Source organism: Chiloscyllium punctatum, chromosome 20 (genome assembly GCF_047496795.1).
Source record: "Chiloscyllium punctatum isolate Juve2018m chromosome 20, sChiPun1.3, whole genome shotgun sequence".
NCBI classification, from domain to species: domain Eukaryota; kingdom Metazoa; phylum Chordata; class Chondrichthyes; order Orectolobiformes; family Hemiscylliidae; genus Chiloscyllium; species Chiloscyllium punctatum.
Window position 1 is genome coordinate 88,846,777 of NC_092758.1, and position 20,135 is coordinate 88,866,911.

Genomic DNA, 20,135 nt, shown 5'->3' on the forward strand with positions numbered 1-20,135 from the left:
AGATGAATACTAAGCTAAAGGTCCAACTGAACAACAAATGTTAATAGCAAATTGACCAGAGGGAATTTCTCAGGATCACCCCATTCCCTGGATTGAACACCAGAAGTGGATTGACCTGTATGATATAAATTCTTGGACCACTACTATCCACCTGGTGTTGTGACATCCATAATGCCTTTACTGAGGGAGCTCCATAATGCAACAAGTGAAGGTACAGCACTACAATGCCAAGTCAGAAAGGTGTATGGTTTGGAGGGGAAATTGTAAATAGTGACTGCCCTTGTTATTCTGGAAGGTAGAGGTTATAGGTTTGGGAGGTGCTGTCAAAGGAGGCTTGGTAAATTATTGTAGCACACACTACTGCTGCTGTACACTGATTGTGAAGGAAGTGGACGTTTAAGGTGATGGTCATGAAAGATACTGCCTGCTAATGAGGAAATGAACATGGAGGAGACATGTATTTTTTGACTAGCACAACATTAAGGGTCAAAAACAAATTGGTCTTCTAGGTTTCAGATCTTCAGAATCTGCAGTTCTTTATTTTATATATTAAGGGGCTATGCATTAGAAATGTTTAAAATTATAGAAGAGAGATAAAGTTATATATTTTTCCAGTAGTTCAGAACAAAGTTGAGGATATAGAAATAACTAAATTTTGCAACACATTTACAGCAGAGGGCAGAACCTTCTTCAGAGTTGAGGGCTTGTGGGATTTATCCAAAGTCAGTGGTTGAGGCAGCAACTATTTTAATATTGCAGATCAAATGGAATAGGTGAATGATGGGAAAAGGAGCTGAAACAAGAAGGGAGCAGAGTGGGTGAAAGGCACAACTATTTTAATGTGAGGAAGATGAGCAAAATGGTCTGTTTTCATATTTGTAAATTCAATATATTCCTATGTTTCAATCTCAAAAGCAAAGCAATACAAAGAATTTTTAGAATATTGGAATGAAAGAGTAACAGTATTTCTAATTTTAAAATTAGATAGTTTAAAAAAAACTGTTGCATATTTTTCAACCATGGGACAACCTGAAGCAGTTCACAGTTAAGTACTTTTGACACGTCTTTACTGTTACAAGTTAGGAAGCATGGCAGCTAATTCGCAAAAAAACAAGATTCCATAAAGTTGATTACAAATAATCAAATAGTCGTGTTGATTTTGAAGGTAAAAAAAATTGGCCAATAAACTGCTGTTCCTCCAAAGCATCTTTTGTGTCTGAGAAAACAGATGGGCCTCAGTTTAATGATGCATATATTTTAAAAATCCATTGCATGGAATGGAAAAACAATGTAAAACAAACTTTCAGCAGTCTGCCACTGACCTGCGATTCTCCTTTCTCGAGCTCAGACTCTGTGAATGGTCTAACCCGGAGATAAACCTTCACTCTATCTTCTGGAACCATCTCTACAGGGGCTCGTCCTGCATCATCGCTTTTTGGTGTGATGGTGCCAGGTGAGATGGCAGAGAGTTCTGGCAACAATTGTTTTTTCACAAAGGCCCCATTTAACGTATCAACAGCAGTCGATTCCCAAACGCCAACCTCATCATCATCGGAAAGTACATTTGGAGAAATTAGTCCTGTTGCCATTTGCTTTCCTTTATAGCCTTGTCCCTGTAGGAAGATACAAATTGTACAATTAAAATCCTCCCCCTCAATATTGTGATGATAGACAGTGCAGAAAATATGATGGTTTTAACAAATTAAAATCACATCCTTGAAGGATTAATTAATAGTTTTGTACAACTTCTTTATGAACTAAAAAGGATGTGAAAAACACTGGCAAGGCCAACAACATTTATTGACTATCTCTGCACAAACTTTTTGTCTCTCTCAGAAGATAAAGAGAACAACTGTTGTGTGGGGGCTAAAGTCACAAATAAGTCAAAACAGAAATACAGCAGATGACTTTCCCTTAAAACAAAAAGGATACTAAATGAATATGGGGAGTTTTTATAACTGCCCCAGTTTCACAAGCAACATTAGTTTATTTTTCACTCGATATATTTTCTCACAAGAAAAATTTAAAGCTGATATTAAGAGATTTGAACTCCTGTCTCTGGAAGTTAGACAATGCCTGAATTACTATACTAGTAAAAACCATTATACCACTATAGCTCAGTATATTGATATGTCAGAAGAAGTGATAGAGATCATAAAATCCCTACAGAGCAGAAGCAGGCGATTTGTCCCATCAAGTCCACACTTCCCCTCCACAAGGAATCCCATCTAGACCCACCCCACAACCCTATCCCTATAACCCTGCATTCCCAAGGCTATTCCACCTAACCTGCACATCTTTGGACAATGGAGTCTGTGTGTCTCTGTCTGTGTGTGTGTGTGTGTGTGTGTGTGTCCCTGCCTGCCTGCCTGTCTGTCGCACAGTCACCAAAGGCTGCAGTCGAACCCTGGTCCCAGGCCTTGTGATGCAGTAGCACTAACTACTGAGCCACCATGCCATCCTAATGAGTTCTTTGATCAGTATCGCTGAAAGAAAACAATGGAGTTACTGTCACGAGAAATACAGTTAACAAAGTCAACAAACCATCCAGTTCAGCATTCCAAAATACTAGGTAAAAACAATGACTGCAGATGCTGGAAACCAGATTCTGGATTAGAGTGGTGCTGGAAAAGCACAGCAGCTCAGGCAGCATCCAAAGAGCAGGAAAATCGAAGTTTCGGGCAAAAGCCCTTCATCAGGAATAGAGGCAGAATGTCTGCAGGGTGGAGAGATAATGCTAACAAAAGGGATGTTAATAGCAGAAGTTTAAATCTTTCTTGAATATGGGAATTATGCACCACGATTGGTTACATTCCCTTTACATAAAGATGCAAGGGATAAATCTGCGAACGAGGCGCCATTTGACCTAATGCCAGAAATGATATGCATCCATTGTCAAGGACAAGTTCTCATTTGGACCATGAATTACAGAGCAACTAAGACAGATTAACCCAATACAGCACAAGTTTCATCCCAAATGAAATGCACAAGAAATTAACAGTATTAAGGTAAATTGGATAGGCAAATAATTGAGGGACAGGTGGCAGAAAGGACTCGAACAGATTACTTCCCTAACTCTAGCAGTCCAAATAGGCAGCTTACCACCATCTTCAAAGGCAACTAGGGATGGGTAACAAATGCTAGCCAGCAACACCCATCCCACAAAAAAAAAGATTAAATAAAAATCCAAACAGAAGAATAAAAGGGCTTCCCACTCAGATTTATTCAGACAATTACTTCCTTGTTAATGTGACCTTAAAACCTAGCAACGTTGTTAATACACAGGTAATTATCTGCATGCCTTCAGAGGACTGAATGGTGAAATGGGCAGATACTATGTAACATGGCTAAAGGTAACGTTATGCGCAAGGAGGCAAAAGAATCTAAATGGTGCAACTTTGAGAGATGCAAGTCCAGAGAGATTGGTGGTTGCACATTCACAAGTGTTTGACAACTAGAGAGCATATATTTAAGGTGAGAAGAGAACATTTAAATGGGATCTGAGGGGCAACTTTTTTCCACACAGTGTTCATGTGAAATGAACTACCAGAGGGAGTAGATGCAGGTACAATTATAGCATTTAAAAGACATTTGGATATATACATGAATAAGAAAGGTTTAGAAAGATATGGGCCAAACAAAAGCAAGTGGGACTCGTTTAGATTGGGAAACATGGTCAGCATGGAAAAGACCAAAGGGACTGTTTCTGTGCTATGACTCTACACATGGCAGTTAAAACATAATAGATACTTGGCTCTGCAAATGAGGACATAAAATACAAAGACACAGAAGTTAAGTCTTTACAAATCACTGACTGGTCTCAAAGTATGGTATAAATGCAGACAACACTCGGAAGGTGATGACATTAAAGGTAGTTTACTAGGGCATTTCCAAGCTGAGACACTGAAAAAAAAAAATTGGAAAAACTATTTTTCCCCTCATCTAAATAGGCAGCTCACCACCACGTTCTCAAGGATAACTAGGGATGGGCAATAAATGTTAGCCAGCCAGTGACACCCACAAGCCACAAAATGAATAAATAAAATAAAATAAAAAAAGGTGGTTAAACGCATACCTAATAGCAGCATTCAGACTAAGGAAAGATGTTAAAGGACCATGTAGAGAGAGTCTTTCTTGCTGATTCAGCAACTAGAGATCATAAAATAACTAGAGATTTAAAATAATTACCAAAAGACCTAGTGGGGAAATTGTATATTTAAGCAACAGTTAAAACTTGGAACACGCTACTGATAAGAATGATGGAAACAGATTTCATAGGAGCATTCAAAAAAAAAATCTACTTGGTGGGAGAAGAGGAAAGAGAACAGGAAAGACTGAGATTTGGGGTACAACTATGCAGCATTAAGTCACTTTAGACTTGCAACTGCAAATGTTTTGTTCCACAGATTCAGCTGGATTTGCAATTGCTCCAGATGGGAGTCTGTATTTCAACTTGAAGAGGCTTTTACAATAATGGTAAAAACGGACAAGCGAATGTTAACATGTATCACCCGATTGTTAAATTGGAGACCTTGTATATGGACCAAAATTTTTATTTAAGAAAAAAACATTGACCAAAAAATTGTCTCTAATGGTCACACGACTATTAGGAGACCTATTGACCATAAAAATGCCATCTGCATTTTTGAAATCAATTTTCATCTTAGGACATTGAAACAAGGCAACTAAATAAGTGTCAAGACAGCACCTGCTGTTTAATACACAAATGAAAATTTCACATATTGGGAGATGAAAGACTCACCTGCCTGTTCTTTTTAAGAAATCCAAGATCTGGCTACAGCTGAGGAGAGAGTTAACAGTGGTTGTTGATTCAGAATCTAACCCCTCAAAACTTCCAAAGAATTTAAAGAACTGCAAAGGTTTTATTCATCCCATCTACAGCAGTCAGACAATTGCCCTTTTGAACTTATTACCAGTCTTTGAGTGTGTTTAATGTTACATTACCATTTTATATCCCTCTTTTTCATAAAGATTCACTCAAGAAAACCTTGAAGTTTGCATCCTTTACTTCCCAGAAAAATCATTTTAATTAAATCAAACGTTCCATGCTAAAAAATTAAATACTTTTCACAACTGACTACGAGTGGGTTCCACCTCTCCACCTGGTCACACAGCTGATACAGTATATGGCCTATTATGTCTGTAAGATGCTACTATATTAATTTCATTATGATAGCACAACTACAGTGGTGATTAATCATTGTCTCAAGAAAAACAGCAGTGAGTTACGAGGATTACTGACATCTGTGGAATTATAAACCCTATAGATCAGCACCTACGCAGACAGGTGGTGGGGGAGTGCAGGGATAAAGAGAGCAGAGAGAGAAAAAAAAGGTGGTGGGGGAAGGGGCTAAACAAAAAAGAACTCAGGCTGCTGTGCATTGCTTACAGCAAAGAGCTCTTCAAGAGTCCTGAACATACCAGTCAACTGCAAGAATAATTTAGACATTATTTCTTGAATGAAGTGGGAAATACAGATTTCAAATGTAATAATTTGATATTACAACATGACTGAAGTCATGTTGAAATCCAAAGGGTCCTGGAGTCAGCAGAACAATTAACAAATGATTTCCAGAAACGCTTGCAGAAATTTCACTGCTCTCAGTCAAAACAGAGACCAGTTGTTATGAACTGAATTTGTATTGTTCAAAAGCTCATTTAGCTGACTCACTGAATTTAGGTAGGCTGGACCAGGCTTCCTATTTGCCAGTGGCCCAGATAGTTATATTTAAAATTACAACGCATACAAGAACAAGCCCAGACACTCCACACACTAAACAGAATGACTTTACATGCAACAGTCTTCAGTCAAACTAGGTGTTGCTCAGTTTCCATTTAGATCAATCACCACACAATTTAAGGAGAAAGACCAAGCTCCAGACAACATCTACTCATATACCAAATTTTGTTTATCTACAAAATTAAGATGCTTGAAAGAGGAAGCAGTAATTTGCAAAGAACATTAGAATAATTCCACCACCAGGAAATCTAACATTTCCTGGGATAAAATGAAATCTCTGCATTTTGAAAGTTTGCCCTAATCCATAGAAAAAGGATAGTAATTTACTTCCAGCAACTGACCCCTCCAGAGCAAAGGGCTGTACTTAGTTAAAGAGCTCACATTTACTTTGACCCTGGATTTAACTAATGAGAAAGCTTTGGGAACAAATATGTTCTGATAGGGAAATGAACCATTCACAATTGGCAAAAATAACTCTACTTTCTCAAAATGGAACTGAAAATACTTGCAATTATGTGGAAATAAGGTTTACTAGCACATCTTCCGGAACTTTCAAACCCAATGGAATAAGATTACCCAAATCGGAATGATCTTTGTTCATCACTCATGTTTAACTTATTTACCATACATATCAGTTTTTGTATTTTCTAATTATACGCTTTGTCAACACCAAATCTGCATGAGTTTCTTCCTTCTCCTAAATTTCATATTGCTTCACAAGTCATGCATTCTATTTAATAATACAAACACTGCTGTTAAATAGCTGGGTCATCACAGGCAATTTGTACACGGTAAAGTCCCACAAACAATACAAATAAAAGTTTAGAAAACCACTAGAAACACTCAGTGCAGGCAACATCGGAGGAGAGAAGTCAGACTAATGTTTCAGCAAAATAATAAATAAATATTAAAATACTTGACACATTGGTTGAGGGGGGAATAGGCCATGTCAGAACTTTCCAGCATGTAGTTAACAGTGCCAGTTAAGTGCAATATTTTACATTCAACTGAACTACTAAAACAAGAGTCTCAGTTCAATGTCTAAACTAACAGAAGATACCTCTGACAATGCATTATCTCTTTAGTATGGCATTATCCAGAAGTTTCATCTTAGATTATGATTTCTGGTTGTGGGTTTAATAACTGAATGATACCACCTGAACCAAAAACTGACAATAGCATTGAGAATAGTGGAAAACTAGAACTCTCTCCTCAAAAATCCAAGTTGCATGTTTACTAGGCAAGAGCATTAAGAATGAAACCAAGTCAGGCAAATGGAGACAAGCCTCAGAACAGTCACTATCTAACAATGCTGAAAAAATTCAAGGTTGAATGGCTTATACTTGCATGCGTTGCCAGGTAATCATGTATTGTTCCACATGCAAATCTGCTATCTTATACATGTAGTGGTTCTTCATTCTTGCCAGACATGTCTACAAATGTGGTAACCAGGAGACAAAGTCCTGGCTAGTCTTCCCTTTGCCCTAACCTAAGTTGTGCTGAAGTTAATTATTTGGTCTGCATGGTCACCCCAGCTGATCAAACTACAGATTTTCCTGGTTTTCTTGAAGAAAAAAGGAGAAAAATTAGTTAAGAAAAGGAAATCGGCAAAAATTAGAACAAAACAGCCAGAATTTTGACAGGTAAAGAGCTTTAGTTATGAATAGCAGACCTTCTGTTCCAACTCGTCCAAGCTAACCCGATATTCTAAATGAATATAATCCCATTTGCCAGCATTTGGCCCATATCCCTATAAACTCTTTCTATTCATTGTAAATATATGACTTACACAAAAAAACTGAAGGCTGGCTGCGACTGTGAATCTCTGCAGCAGTCAAAAGCCTGTGAAGACGCTGTTTAATACACGCAGGAGGTAGTCACGTGACATTCCGTGTCACGCTCGGAAGAATGCGAGGCAGTCACGTGACATTCCGTTTCGCGCCTGGAAGGGTGCGGGGCGGTCACGTGACGTTCCGCGCCCAGGAAGTGGGCCAAGGAGGTCACGTGATGATCCGTTTCGCGGGCAAAAGAAGCTCACGTGGGGGTCGGACATCCGGGAATGCGAGGAGGCAGGGAATGGAGTCAGATCAACAGCCAATGAGAAGATAATTCTACCTCAGTGTGTGCATGACGTTTTTTTATTGTATAAAAGACTGGGGCAGGGACAAAACGAGGTCTTACTTTTTGAACTGGCACACGTGGTAGTTGGTCAGGGAAAAAAGGGTTAGACCCAGAGCTCTGAATGCTTTGTCCACTTACTGTTTAAAATAAATCAAGAGTGTGAGACTGAATATCTTCTCCTAGTGCTTCATTTAAAAGAACACGCAGGACGAGGCTCACACATAGAAGAAAGTAAATTGGTAGATTGAGCCAAAGTCTTACATCATATATACGAAAAGAAAGACTAGCTAAAGGGTGTGGAACACTTGGAAGATGCAAGTCAGATAACAGGATCAGGAAAATGGCAAATCACGTAAATCAATATTTTCCATCAGCTTTCATGCGCGAAGGCACTATAAGCATCCCAAAAACCTTGGAAAAGGAAGTGCTAAGAAGAGGAAAGACATTGGAACAGCTTTCATCACATGGGGCAAAATATTTTATAATCTATGGACGGAAAGCAGACAAGCTGTCAGGATCTGATAGTCTGTTTGAGGATTTTAAAAAGAAGTGCTGTAGAAATAGGATAGGCAGTAGATTCCAGGAGGGTTCCAGCAGACTGGAAAACTGTTGCTTGCCACTCCTGTTCAAGAAAGGAAGGAGACTAAAAGCAGGACAATATAGGTCAATTACTTTAACAACTGTTGTTGGAATTAAGCTAGAGTCCAAGGAAGAAATAGCAAAATATTTTGACATAATTAAACAGAGTCACTATGGCTTTCTGAAAAAGAATTGTGCTTGGCTAATTTGCTGGAGTTCTTTGAGGATATAGTAAGCAGAGTTGAAACAGGGAAATTTAGTAATGTACTGTATTTGGATTTCTAAAATACATTCAATGAAATGCCACGTAGAAAGGCTACTGTACAAAGGAACTCAGTATGGGGGTAATGTATTAACATGGATTGAGGATTGGTCATCACACAAGATAGATAATTGGTCATTTTCAGGTTGGAAACTAGGAGTCCCATAAGGACCATCCCTAGGACCACAATTCTTTCCAATGCACATTAAATGACTTGGAGGGGCCAGTATAATATATCCAATTTGCTGATGAAACAAAAATAGAGGGCAGAGCATGTTGCATGGAGGACATAAGGAATCTTCAACAGGCTATAGATAGGTCAAGTGGGCAAAACCTTAACTGATGGAGCTTAATGCAGAAAACGGAGAAGTCATACACTAGATGGGAAAGGAACAAAAAGGTAGCTTATTATTTGAATAGAGAAACCCCAAAGGTGTGTTTGAGAGATCTAGAAGTTCTTGCGCATGAAACAAAAAAAAGCATGCAAGTGCCACAATTAATTGAGGCAAATCAAATTTTGGCCTTCATTTTGAAGTTTAAAGTCAGTCAGAAGCCCCACAACATCAAGTTATAGTCCAACAGGTTTATTTGAAACCACAAGCTTGAGCACTTAGTGACCTGACGAAAGGGCAGTGCTCAAGCTTGTGGTTTCAAATAAACCTGTTGGACTACAACTTGATGTCATGTGACTTCTGACCTTGTCCACCCTAGTCCAACACCGGCACCTCCATATCATAAGACCAGAAGACCATAAGACATAGGAGTGGAAGTAAGGCCATTTGGCCCATCGAGTCCACTCCGCCATTCGATCATGGCTGCTGGCCACTTCAACTCCACTTACCCACATTCTCCCCGTAGCCCTTAATTCCCCGAGACAACAAGAATCTATCAATCTCTGCCTTGAAGACATTCAGCGTCCTGGCCTCGACTGCACTCTGCGGCAATGAATTCCACAGACCCACCACTCTCTGGCTGAAGAAATGTCTCTGCATTTCTGTTCTGAATTTACCCCCTCTAATTCTAAGGCTGTGTCCACGGGTCCTAGTCTCCTCACCTAACGGAAACAATTTCCTAGCATCCACCCTTTCCAAACCATGTATTATCTTGTACGTCTCTATTAAGTCTCCCCTTAATCTTCTAAACTCCAATGAATACAATCCCAAGATCCTCAGCCGTTCCTCATATGTTAGGCCTACCATTCCAGGGATCATCCGTGTGAATCTCCGCTGGACACATTCCAGTGCCAGTATGTCCTTCCTGAGGTGTGGGGACCAAACCTGGACACAGTACTCCAAATGGGGCCTAACCAGAGCTTTATAAAGTCTCAGTAGCACAATGGTGTTTTTATATTCCAACCCTCTTGAGATAAGTGACAACTTCGCATTCGCTTTCTTAGTCACAGACTCAACCTGCATGTTGACCTTTAGAGAATCCTCGACTAGCACTCCCAGATCCCTTTGTACTTTGGCTTTACGAATTTTCTCACCGTTTAGAAAGTAGTCTGTGCCATTATTCTTTTTGCCAAAGTGCAAGACCTCGCATTTGTTCACGTTGAATTCCATCAGCCATTTCCTGGACCACTCTCCCAAACTGTCTAGATCCTTCTGCAGCCTCCCCACTTCCTCAGTACTACCTGCCTGTCCTCCTAGCTTCGTATCATCGGCAAACTTCGCTCGAATGCCCCCAGTCCCTTCATCCAGATCATTAATATGTAATGCGAACAGCTGTGGCCCCAACACTGAACCCTGCAGGACACCGCTCATCACCGGCTGCCATTCTGAAAAAGAACCTTTTATCCCAACTCTCTGCCTTCTGTCAGACAATCAATCCTCAATCCATCCCAGTAACTCACCTCGAACACCATGGGCCCTCACCTTGCTCAGCAGCCTCCCGTGTGGCACCTTATCAAAGGCCTTTTGGAAGTCTAGATAGACCACATCCACTGGGTTTCCCTGGTCTAACCTACTTGTCACCTCTTCAAAGAATACCAACAGGTTTGTCAGGCATGACCTCCCTATCATTTTAAGATAGGGAAGTCCTGTTACAAGTGTACAGGAGATTCATGTGGTTACACCCGGAGTACTGAGTAAAACTCTGTTCTCTGCATTTAAGGGTATATTGGCACTGGAAACTTTCAAAAACAGATTCACTTGGCTCATTCCTGAGATAAAGGTGCTGATTTATCAAGAACAGCTAAACAGGTTAGACCTTTACTTATTAGCATTATTGAGAAAAAAAACTTGTAAGGAGATCTTAGCTGTCTGTAAGAATAATAGGGTAGTAATGGTAGGGGATTTTAACTTTACAAACATCGACTGGGACTGACAGTGTTAAAGGTTTAGTTGGAGAGGAATTTCTTAAGTGCGTACAAGACAATTTTCTGATTCAGTATGTGGATGTACCTACTAGAGAAGATGCAAAACTTAACGTACTCTTGGGAAATAAGGCAGGGCAGGTGACTGAGGTGTCAGCACTTTGGGGCCAGCGACCATAATTCTATTAGTTTTAAAATCGTGATGGAAAAGGATAGACTAGTTCTAAAAGTTGAATTTCTAAACTGGAGAAAAGCCAATTTTGACAGTATTACGCAAGAACTTTCAAAAGCTGATTGGAGGCAGATGTTCGCAGGTAAAGGGACAGCTGGAAAATGGGAAGCCTTCAGAAAGGAGATAATAAGAATCCAGAGAAAAGTATATTCCTGTTAGTGTGAAAGGGAAGGCTGGTAGATATAGGGAATGCTGGATGACTAAAGAAATTGAGGGTTGGGTTAAGAAAAGGAAGGAAGTATATGTCAGGTATAGACAGGATAGATTGAGTGAATCCTTAGAAGAGTATAAAGAAAGTAGGAGTACACTTAAGAGGGAAATTAGGAGGACGAAACAGGGACATGAGATAGCTTTGGCAAATAGAATTAAGGAGAATCCAAAGGGTTTTTACAAATATATTAAGGACAAAAAGGGTAACTAGGGAGAGAATAGGGCCCCTCAAAGATCAGCAAGGCGGCCTTTGTGTGGAGCCACAGAAAATGGGGGAGATACTAAATGAGTATTTTGCATCAATATGTACTGATGAAAAGGATATGGAAGATATAGACTGTAGGGAAATAGATAGTGACATCTTGCAAAATGTCCAGAGTACAGATGAGGAAGTGAAACGATTAAAAGTGGATAAATCCCCAGGACCTGATCAGGTGCACCCGAGAACTCTGTGGGAAACTAGAGAAGTGATTGCTGGGCCTCTTGCTGAGATATTTGTATCATCGATAGTCACAGGTGAGGTTCTGGAAGACTGGAGGTCGACAAACGTGGTGCCACTGTTTAAGAAGGGCAGTAAAGATAAGCCAGGGAACTATAGACCGGTGAGCCTGACCTCAGTGGTGGGCACGTTGTTGGAGGGAATCCTGAGGGACAAGATGTACATGTATTCGGAAAGGCAAGGACTGATTCGGGATAGTCAACATGGTTTTGTGCGTGGGAAATCATGTCTCAAATTTGATTGAGTTTTTTTGAAGAAGTAACAAAGAAGTTTGATGAGGGCAGAGCAGTAGGTGTGATCTATATGCACTTCAGGAAGGCGTTCAACAAGGTCCCCATGGGAGACTGATTAGCAAAGTTAGATCTCATGGAATACAGGGAGAACTAGCCATTTGGATACAGAACAGGCTCAAAGGTAGAAGACAGAGGGTGGTGGTGGAGGGTTGTTTTTCAGACTGGAGGCCTGTGACCAGTGGAGTGCCACAAGGATCAGTGCTGGGCCCTCTACTTTTTGTCATTTACATAAATGATTTGGATGCGAGCATAAAAGGTACAGTTAGTAAGTTTGCAAATGACACAAAAATTGGAGATGTAGTGGACAGCAAAGAGGGTTACCTCAGATTACAACTGCTTCTGGACCAGATGACACCAAAATTGGAGGTGTCGTGGACAGCGAAGAAGGTTACCTCAGATTACAACAGGATCTGGGCCAGATGGGCCAATGGGCTGAGAAGTGGCAGATGGAGTTTAATTCAGATAAATGCTAGGTGCTGCATTTTGGGAAAGCAAATCTTAGCAGGACTTATACACTGAATGCTAACGTCCAAGGGAGTGTTGCTTAACAAAGAGACCTTGGAGTGCAAGTTCATAGCTCCTTGAAAGTGGAGTCGCAGGTAGATAGGATATTGAAGGCGGCGTTTGGTATGCTTTCCTTTATTGTTCAGAGTTTTGAGTACAGGAGTTGGGAGGTCATGTTGCGGTTGTACAGGATATTGGTTAGGCCACTGTTGGAATATTGTGTGCAATTCTGGTCTCCTTCCTATCGGAAAGATGTTGTGAAACTTGAAAGGATTCAGAAAATATTTACAAGGATGTTGCCAGGGTTGGAGGATCTGAGCTACAGGTAGAGGCTGAACAGGCTGGGGCTGTTTTCCCTGGAGCGTCGGAGGGGTGACCTTATACAGGTTTACAAACTTATGAGGGGCATGGATAGGATAAATAGACAAAGTTTAGATTAGATTACTTACAGTGTGGAAACAGGCCCTTTGGCCCAACAAGTCCACACCGACCCACCGAAGTGCAACCCACCCAGACCCATTCCCCTACATTTACCCCTTCACCTAACACTACGAGCAATTTACTTGGCCAATTCACCTAACCTGCACATTTTTGTACTGTGGGAGGAAACCATAGCACCCGGAGGAAACCCACGCAGACACTGGGAGAACGTGCAAACTTCACAGTCATATGAGGCTTTTCCCTGGGGTCGGGGAGTCCAGAACTAGAAGGCATAGGTTTAGAGTGAGGGTGAGGGGGGAAAGATATATAAGAGACCTAAGCGGCAACTTTTTCAAGCAGAGGGTGGTACGTGTATGGATTGAGCTGCCAGAGGATGTGGTGGAGGCTGGTACAATTGCAACATTTAAGAGGCATCTGGATGTGTATATGAATAGGAAGGGTTTGGAGGGATATGGGCCAGGTGCTGGCAGGTGGACTAGTTTGGGCTGGGATATTTGGTCGGCATGGACAGGTTGGACCGAAGGGTCTGTTTGCATGCTGTACATCTCTAGGACTCTTGAAGAACGTGGGATGATCTTATTAAAATATACAAGACAAGGGTTTATGTTGAGATGTTTCCTCGATTGGAGGATCTCAAACTAGGTGGTATTGTCCCTAATTCTACAACTCATTGAAAACTGAGATGCGAAGGAAATTCATCACTCAGAGTTGTGAATGACTGGAATTCTATTTCAGGGAATTATAGCGGTTAGATCACAACGTCTTTAAAGAGGAAACAGATTTTTGAAAAATTGGGAGGGGTAGCTATGAGGAGCTGACACAAGAGTTGAGGCTCGGGGAACATCAGCCATGATCTTATAGAATGACAGGGCAGACTTAAACTACTCCTATTTCTTATGGTCCGTATAGTTCAACTGCTAATAGTAAACAAACTAATAATAATCAAATTAAAACATACCAAATCAATGTACCACTAAAGGTAACAAGCAGTTATTCCATCTGAACTCAAAAGCAAAGTATACCTTTACAGCTACAGGATGCATTACTTATCGTCTCAAAACTGCCTTTCATTGCCCTCATGTCACAATTTGTTGCTAGATTGCACATCTATCACATGGCATGAAAGACAGCAGGAAAATACAAGATTCAACAAAAGATGTCAAAAATGTATAAATCTGAAATGCCCAAGTTGATTCTGAAGCACCTTTAGCGATATACAAGCTAGATTTTCACACACAAAAATAACTGAAGTTCATTACCCACCGACCAGTTGGATAGTTAAAAAACACAAAACTAAAAATACAACTATTTATATTAACAATTTCTACATAAAGGAGTTTCATTTAATCAATTGTGCTGCATGTCCAATCTCTCTGCCAGACAGATATTTGGAATCTCACCAGTTAAAAATTGTTTGACTGAAATGCCCATAGAATTTAAACCAACAATGGGTAACAATTAGACTCAAATTGCAAAAACTTACTGAAAATACCATCAAGAGGGACAGCACAAATTTCCTTAATTAATCTCTAACAGTGCAAAGGAATGCATAACCTTATATTTATCACTCTGGAGGAAGTGATATCCATGGGTCATCATAAGTGTCAGACATCAGTCTCTCATGCTAATGAACTCAGTTACCCAGAGATACAGGAGTGCATAGAAATGCTGAACACCAACTTAATGTTCTTTGCTGCAGGAGTCTTGGTTTAGTTGATTTTTGTGATTCGCCATGCAGGTTCTGTACTCGCCTGAACTCTTCTGTAAAAGAATCTTTTGAATCCTAAAATAAAGCTATTCTATTGAGTGGAAAAAAAATCAGATATAAACACACGTTTCATAATTCAAGGGCCAACATTACAAGCGCACACTATCAATTGTACAATAGACAAAACTTGCAGGCATGGTGCCCATAATTTTCCACACTATTAAAAATTAATGCTCAGAAAACCACAGACACCTTGCCAAAGATTTGTTGATAGGATCAGCTAGCAGGCAAGGCTCAGTGAGAAGCAAGTATTCAGGAAACCAGCTTAAGTGACTCTTTATATCTCAGTCTGAATAAAGCCCAGAATAGTCAAACCCAAGGTGCATTATTTTATAGGTCACTTCCTTCCCTTTTCTTTTGGGGTGGCCCCTTGCTGTCAAATTGTTTCCACATTGGCCTGATGTAGAATTTCACCTCCAGCGGTGTTTGCAGTTAGTACTTATAAAGGCTTTGAAACTACAATTCTTAGAAATAAATATCCAGCAATAAAACAAAACAAACCCAGGGATCAACACTCCAAAAGGGGAAGCACAACAGCCCATGCAGAATGAGATAACTCAGCAATTAATATAATCTTAGACTAATTAACTGTTAAATCAGCATGATGTAAAATCAAATCCAAATCATCATGGTTAAGAATTTGAAGTCCGGTTTTAAAATTTTCAAAAACAAACAAAGAACTAACCAACCAACTAGCTATGTTCCATACATCCTATTTTGGAATCTTAAAAATCTTAAAGCAACTTGGCCAATTGTTAAGGGCTCAGAAAGGAGACAAGCCAGACAGATGAAAGGAATACACCAAGACATTAAGAACCACTATCACCAAAGGGCAATACAACCACAGAGCTGATCTAGGAGGCATATTTTTAAGGTGAGGAGAGAGATTTTTTTAAAAATGAGGGACAATTTTTTTTTAAAACAGAAGGTGGTTCATTTGTGAAATGAATGCCAGGGGAAGTGGTAGATATGGATAAAATGTTTAAAAGACATTTGGAGAAGTACATGAATAGGAAAAGTTTGGAGGGATACAGGCTAGGAGCAGGCAGGTGGGAGTAGTTTGGTTTGGATTACGATCGGCATGGACTGGTCGGACCGAAGATTCAGTTTCCATGCTGATGACTACAAGATAGCACCATAGGGGGACATTCGATCAATCTTGTCCATGTCGATCAGAGAACAATACAGTACAAATACAGGCCCTTCAGCCCTCAAAAATCAGCATCAACACATTTTGCCCTTCCATATTAAAACTGTTTGCAGTTACAAGATCTGCATTCCTCTATTCCCTTCCGATTAATGTATTCGACCAGGTGCTTCTTGAAAGCTGCTATTGCGTCTGCTTCCACCACCACCTCTAGCAGCGCATTCCAGACCCTGACCACCCGGTGTGTGAAAAATATGCCTCATACCTCAATTTCCCACTCACACCTTAACCAATATCCTCAGTAACTGGGAAAAAGCCACATACTTTCCAGTCTATCTACACCATTCACAATCTTAAAAAGATCTTTGTCACCCCTCAACCCTCTGCATTTAGCAAAAGCCAACTCAGTCTGTCCAATCTTTCTGCGCAGCTAAAGTCTCCCGTATCAGGCAACATCCTGGCAAACCTTTTCTGTACCCTCTCCACAGCATCCTTTTGGTAGTGTAGTGACTACAGCACACATATTCCAAGTGTGGCCTAACTAAAGTTCTATAAAGCTCCAGCATAACTTGTCTAGCCTTGTACTCAATGCTCCTTCTGTTAAAGTACCTATTCGAGACAACTCAGGGAATCCCGAATAGACAACCTGTAAGTCATTCTTGGTTCATCCCGGAGATTATCCTGTGGCAGTCTGGAATATAAAACTCTTACAGACAGTTTAGTTTAAATTATTACTTTTATTTACCAATGGTATCAATGTTGTACTATAAACGTACATACCTACAAGCTAGGTTGGAGCTAAAACTTTAAAACCATTAGCAGAGTAGCAGTGTCAGCTCTTACCTATAAGAGCTCTCTCAGGCTACTTTCCTAGTTGCTGCACACAAGCTGTGTTTAAACAGAAATTAGTACTAAAATTACAGAAACACCACATGTCCTTAATCAGATAAGCAGCAATAGAGGAAGAGAAACTAATTAGGAGACAGTGAAGTCTGCAGATGCTGGAGATCAGAGTTGACCGTGTTGCTGAAAAAGCACAGCAAGTCAGGCAGCATCCGAAGAGCAGGAAAATTGACGTTTCAGGCTGGATCCCTTCATCAGGACTGAGGCCTTCATTCCTGATGAAGGGCTTTTCCCGAAATATCAATTCTCCTGCTCCTCAGATGCTGCCTGACCTGCTGTGCTTTTCCAGCACCATGCTAATCTAGACTCTGAGTTCCAGCATCTGCAGCCCTCACTTTTGCCTAGTACTTTTCCAGCAACACACAAAAGAAACTAATTGCCAGGTCTGAGTATTCTTGACTAATTGAGCTACATGCACAAAGTGGGAAACCCTGATCAAACCAGGCCAAATGGTCAATTGCCTTTAGCTAGGTAAACTTCCCTTTTAACAGTACATCATAACAAGAGTCTTGTCTAAACTATGTGGAAAAGGTCATGAGGTAACCTTACTTAGTTAACATGCCTCGTCCTACAAAATGGCTTTTTCTTTTAAAATAATCTTAGATGCAAATTAAATTTTAACATTCCCAGATCTCAAGCTCCAGGGAACACACAAACATTCAATCCATGACAAGCAGTGTACATCAAATCAGACCACAAGGTTAACCTTTCCACCAGCTTCCATCCTGTCTCTTCCCCTTTCTCTCAGTGCCCCTTGAATCCTTAGGCCAGTGAATGTAATTTAGGAAGAATGTTTTCTCTCTCTCTCTCTCTCTCTCACATATGAATATCTTCCAACTTTCTTACTAACTCAGCATCAACCTTTGTGTTTTTCTAGTTTGTAAAGGGTAAATGAGACATTCACATTTTAAAACAGTCAAGATTAGGGAACTGAGTTTCATAAATTCAAATCTGCTCAGTGTCATATACATACATGAAAATGTATCCGGATTGTTCTATTACATGCATATTCCACTCTGCTTATTAAATTACAAGTTATTTTCCTATTGAGTCTGAGTTTTGTTAAGAGTCTTCAATATAAACCAGAAATTCAGTTATCCAACATCCAACATCTTCCAGCCCTCAGGATCAAGAGGAAATACGGGCATCCAATCCACCAATCCATTGACACTAAGAATAGATGTCCTTAATTCTTCTGAACAAATGAAGGAGCAGCATTCCAAAAACTAATGCTTCCAAATAAACCTGTTGGACTATAACCTGGTGTTGGGGAATTTTTAACTTTGTCCAACACCAGCATCTCCAAATGGTTAAACATATCAGGGAGCCCAGCTCGGTGAACAGTAACCCATTTCTGGAAGTTGGGGAGGTGGGGTAGGGTTGGGAAGGGGAAAAAGGAGGGAGAGGGGAGGAGGGGAAAAGGAGATAGGGAAAGGGGAGTAAAGGGAGAGAGAAGGTGGGGGGGGGGGGGGTGGAGGGAGAGAGAAGGGGGGGGTGGTGGGGGGAGAGAGGGGAGGGGGAAGGAAGAGGAGGTGGAATTGTCGAATCTTTGTTGCCTGAGTTGCTAACTTCCAGGAATGTGTAAGATTTGCAGCAATTGACAAATCGCCTCAGCAGGAAGCTGGACGCCGCCATAACCCACATTAGGAAGCTGCAGCATACAACTGACCGCCAGTCCCACCGGGGGGAACAAAGCACCTTCCTGCCATTCGGACTGTACCTGAGGTCGAATGAGACGGTAACAAGCAAGAGGCGATGAGGGTCCCACACAAACCGGACAAGAATACGTTTCCAACTACACCCGACCCTGCCCGCCACTCGCCAACGACTCCTTTGTTTTCAAATAGCGCGCCGCCGATCCCGTCCAACGGCCGGCCACGTTCCAGTGACCTCACTCCGCATGCGCACCTGAGGGGCGGGGCTGGGCTTCGGGAACGCGGGGGGAGGGGGATGAATGTCACGTCTGCGCAGTCCCGACCTCCTTCATCTTTCCCCTCATCAAATCGAACACCGAGCACAGCTGTGCGCATGTTCACTCACGGCAGGAGGTCGCGACGGCATTCAGCTCATGCGCAGTTCCAACACCAGATGTTTTGTCTGTTTGAAGGAAGATAGGTTTCTATTCTTTTTTGAATTCTTTCGTGGTTTTTCCTTCAGTGAGATAGATGACAGGATTTCTCCCATTGAAATGTATGTTGCCTCTTGTTTGCTTAATAAGTGAGGTAGTTACCAGGTATGGAGGCCATGAATTGGAGGATTTACACATTAAGAAACTTATACCAGCAAACCCATTCTAAAACATGAAAGACTTAAGATTCTAGGTTCGTTCAATAGATCATTTCAGTCGTATGAGACATCTTTTGCTACAAAATCTGTGTCTTATGCTCCTGTTTCATAACCACCTGATGAAGGAGTAGCACTCTGAAAGTTAGTGCTTCCAATAAACCTGTTGGATTATAACCTGGCGGTGTGTGATTTTTAACTCAGGTATGGAATGACTGTCTTATGAAATGAGGTAGAGTAGATTGGCTCTGAACTCACAGTAGTTTAGAAAAGTTTTGGACTCTCCTACCCTGGGATAAAGACCTTGGCTATTTACCCAATCCATGCCCCTCATGATCTTACAAAGCTCTATAAGGTTTCCGCTCAGCCCCTGACACTGCAGTGAGAACAGCCCCAGCCTATTCAGCCTCTTCTATAAATCAAATCCTCCAACCTGTGTCAGTTAAACTGGGTAGTGGGAAGATACTGGTTGGGGGAGCATAGTAAGACCAGTCTGAATTAGGTGCACAGACTTTGAAGAGAATCTTATAAATTGTGTCTAGAACTATGTCCACAATTCAGAGGAGGTGGTTCTGGATGTCTTGAAATGCATAGAAGTGGATAAACCCCCAGGACCTGATCAGGTGTACTCTAGAAATGTGTGGGATGCTAGAGAAGTGATTGCTGGACCTCTTGCTGAGATAATTGTATCATCGATAGTTACAGGTGAGGTGTCGGAAGACTGGAGGTTGCCTAATGTGGTACCACTATTTAAGAAAGGTGGTAAGGAAAAGCCAGGGAACTATAGACCAGTGAGCCAGACGTAGGTGGTGGGCACT

General features: G+C 41.0%; 1 protein-coding gene across 2 annotated transcripts in view; it reads right to left on the reverse strand.

Moving 5' to 3' along the window:
* Positions 1–18,932, reverse strand: part of kif20a (kinesin family member 20A) — a 54,030-nt gene extending 35,098 nt beyond the window's left edge. For both annotated transcript variants that reach the window (XM_072591182.1, XM_072591181.1), the window contains exons 1-2: positions 18,755–18,932; positions 1,323–1,613 (exon numbers count right to left, since the gene is read on the reverse strand). In XM_072591182.1, coding sequence (XP_072447283.1) covers positions 1,323–1,589 — 267 coding nt within the window. In that variant the 5' untranslated portion in view covers positions 1,590–1,613; positions 18,755–18,932. The remainder of the gene's footprint in view (positions 1–1,322; positions 1,614–18,754) is intronic.
* Between the last annotated feature and the right edge of the window lie 1,203 nt (positions 18,933–20,135).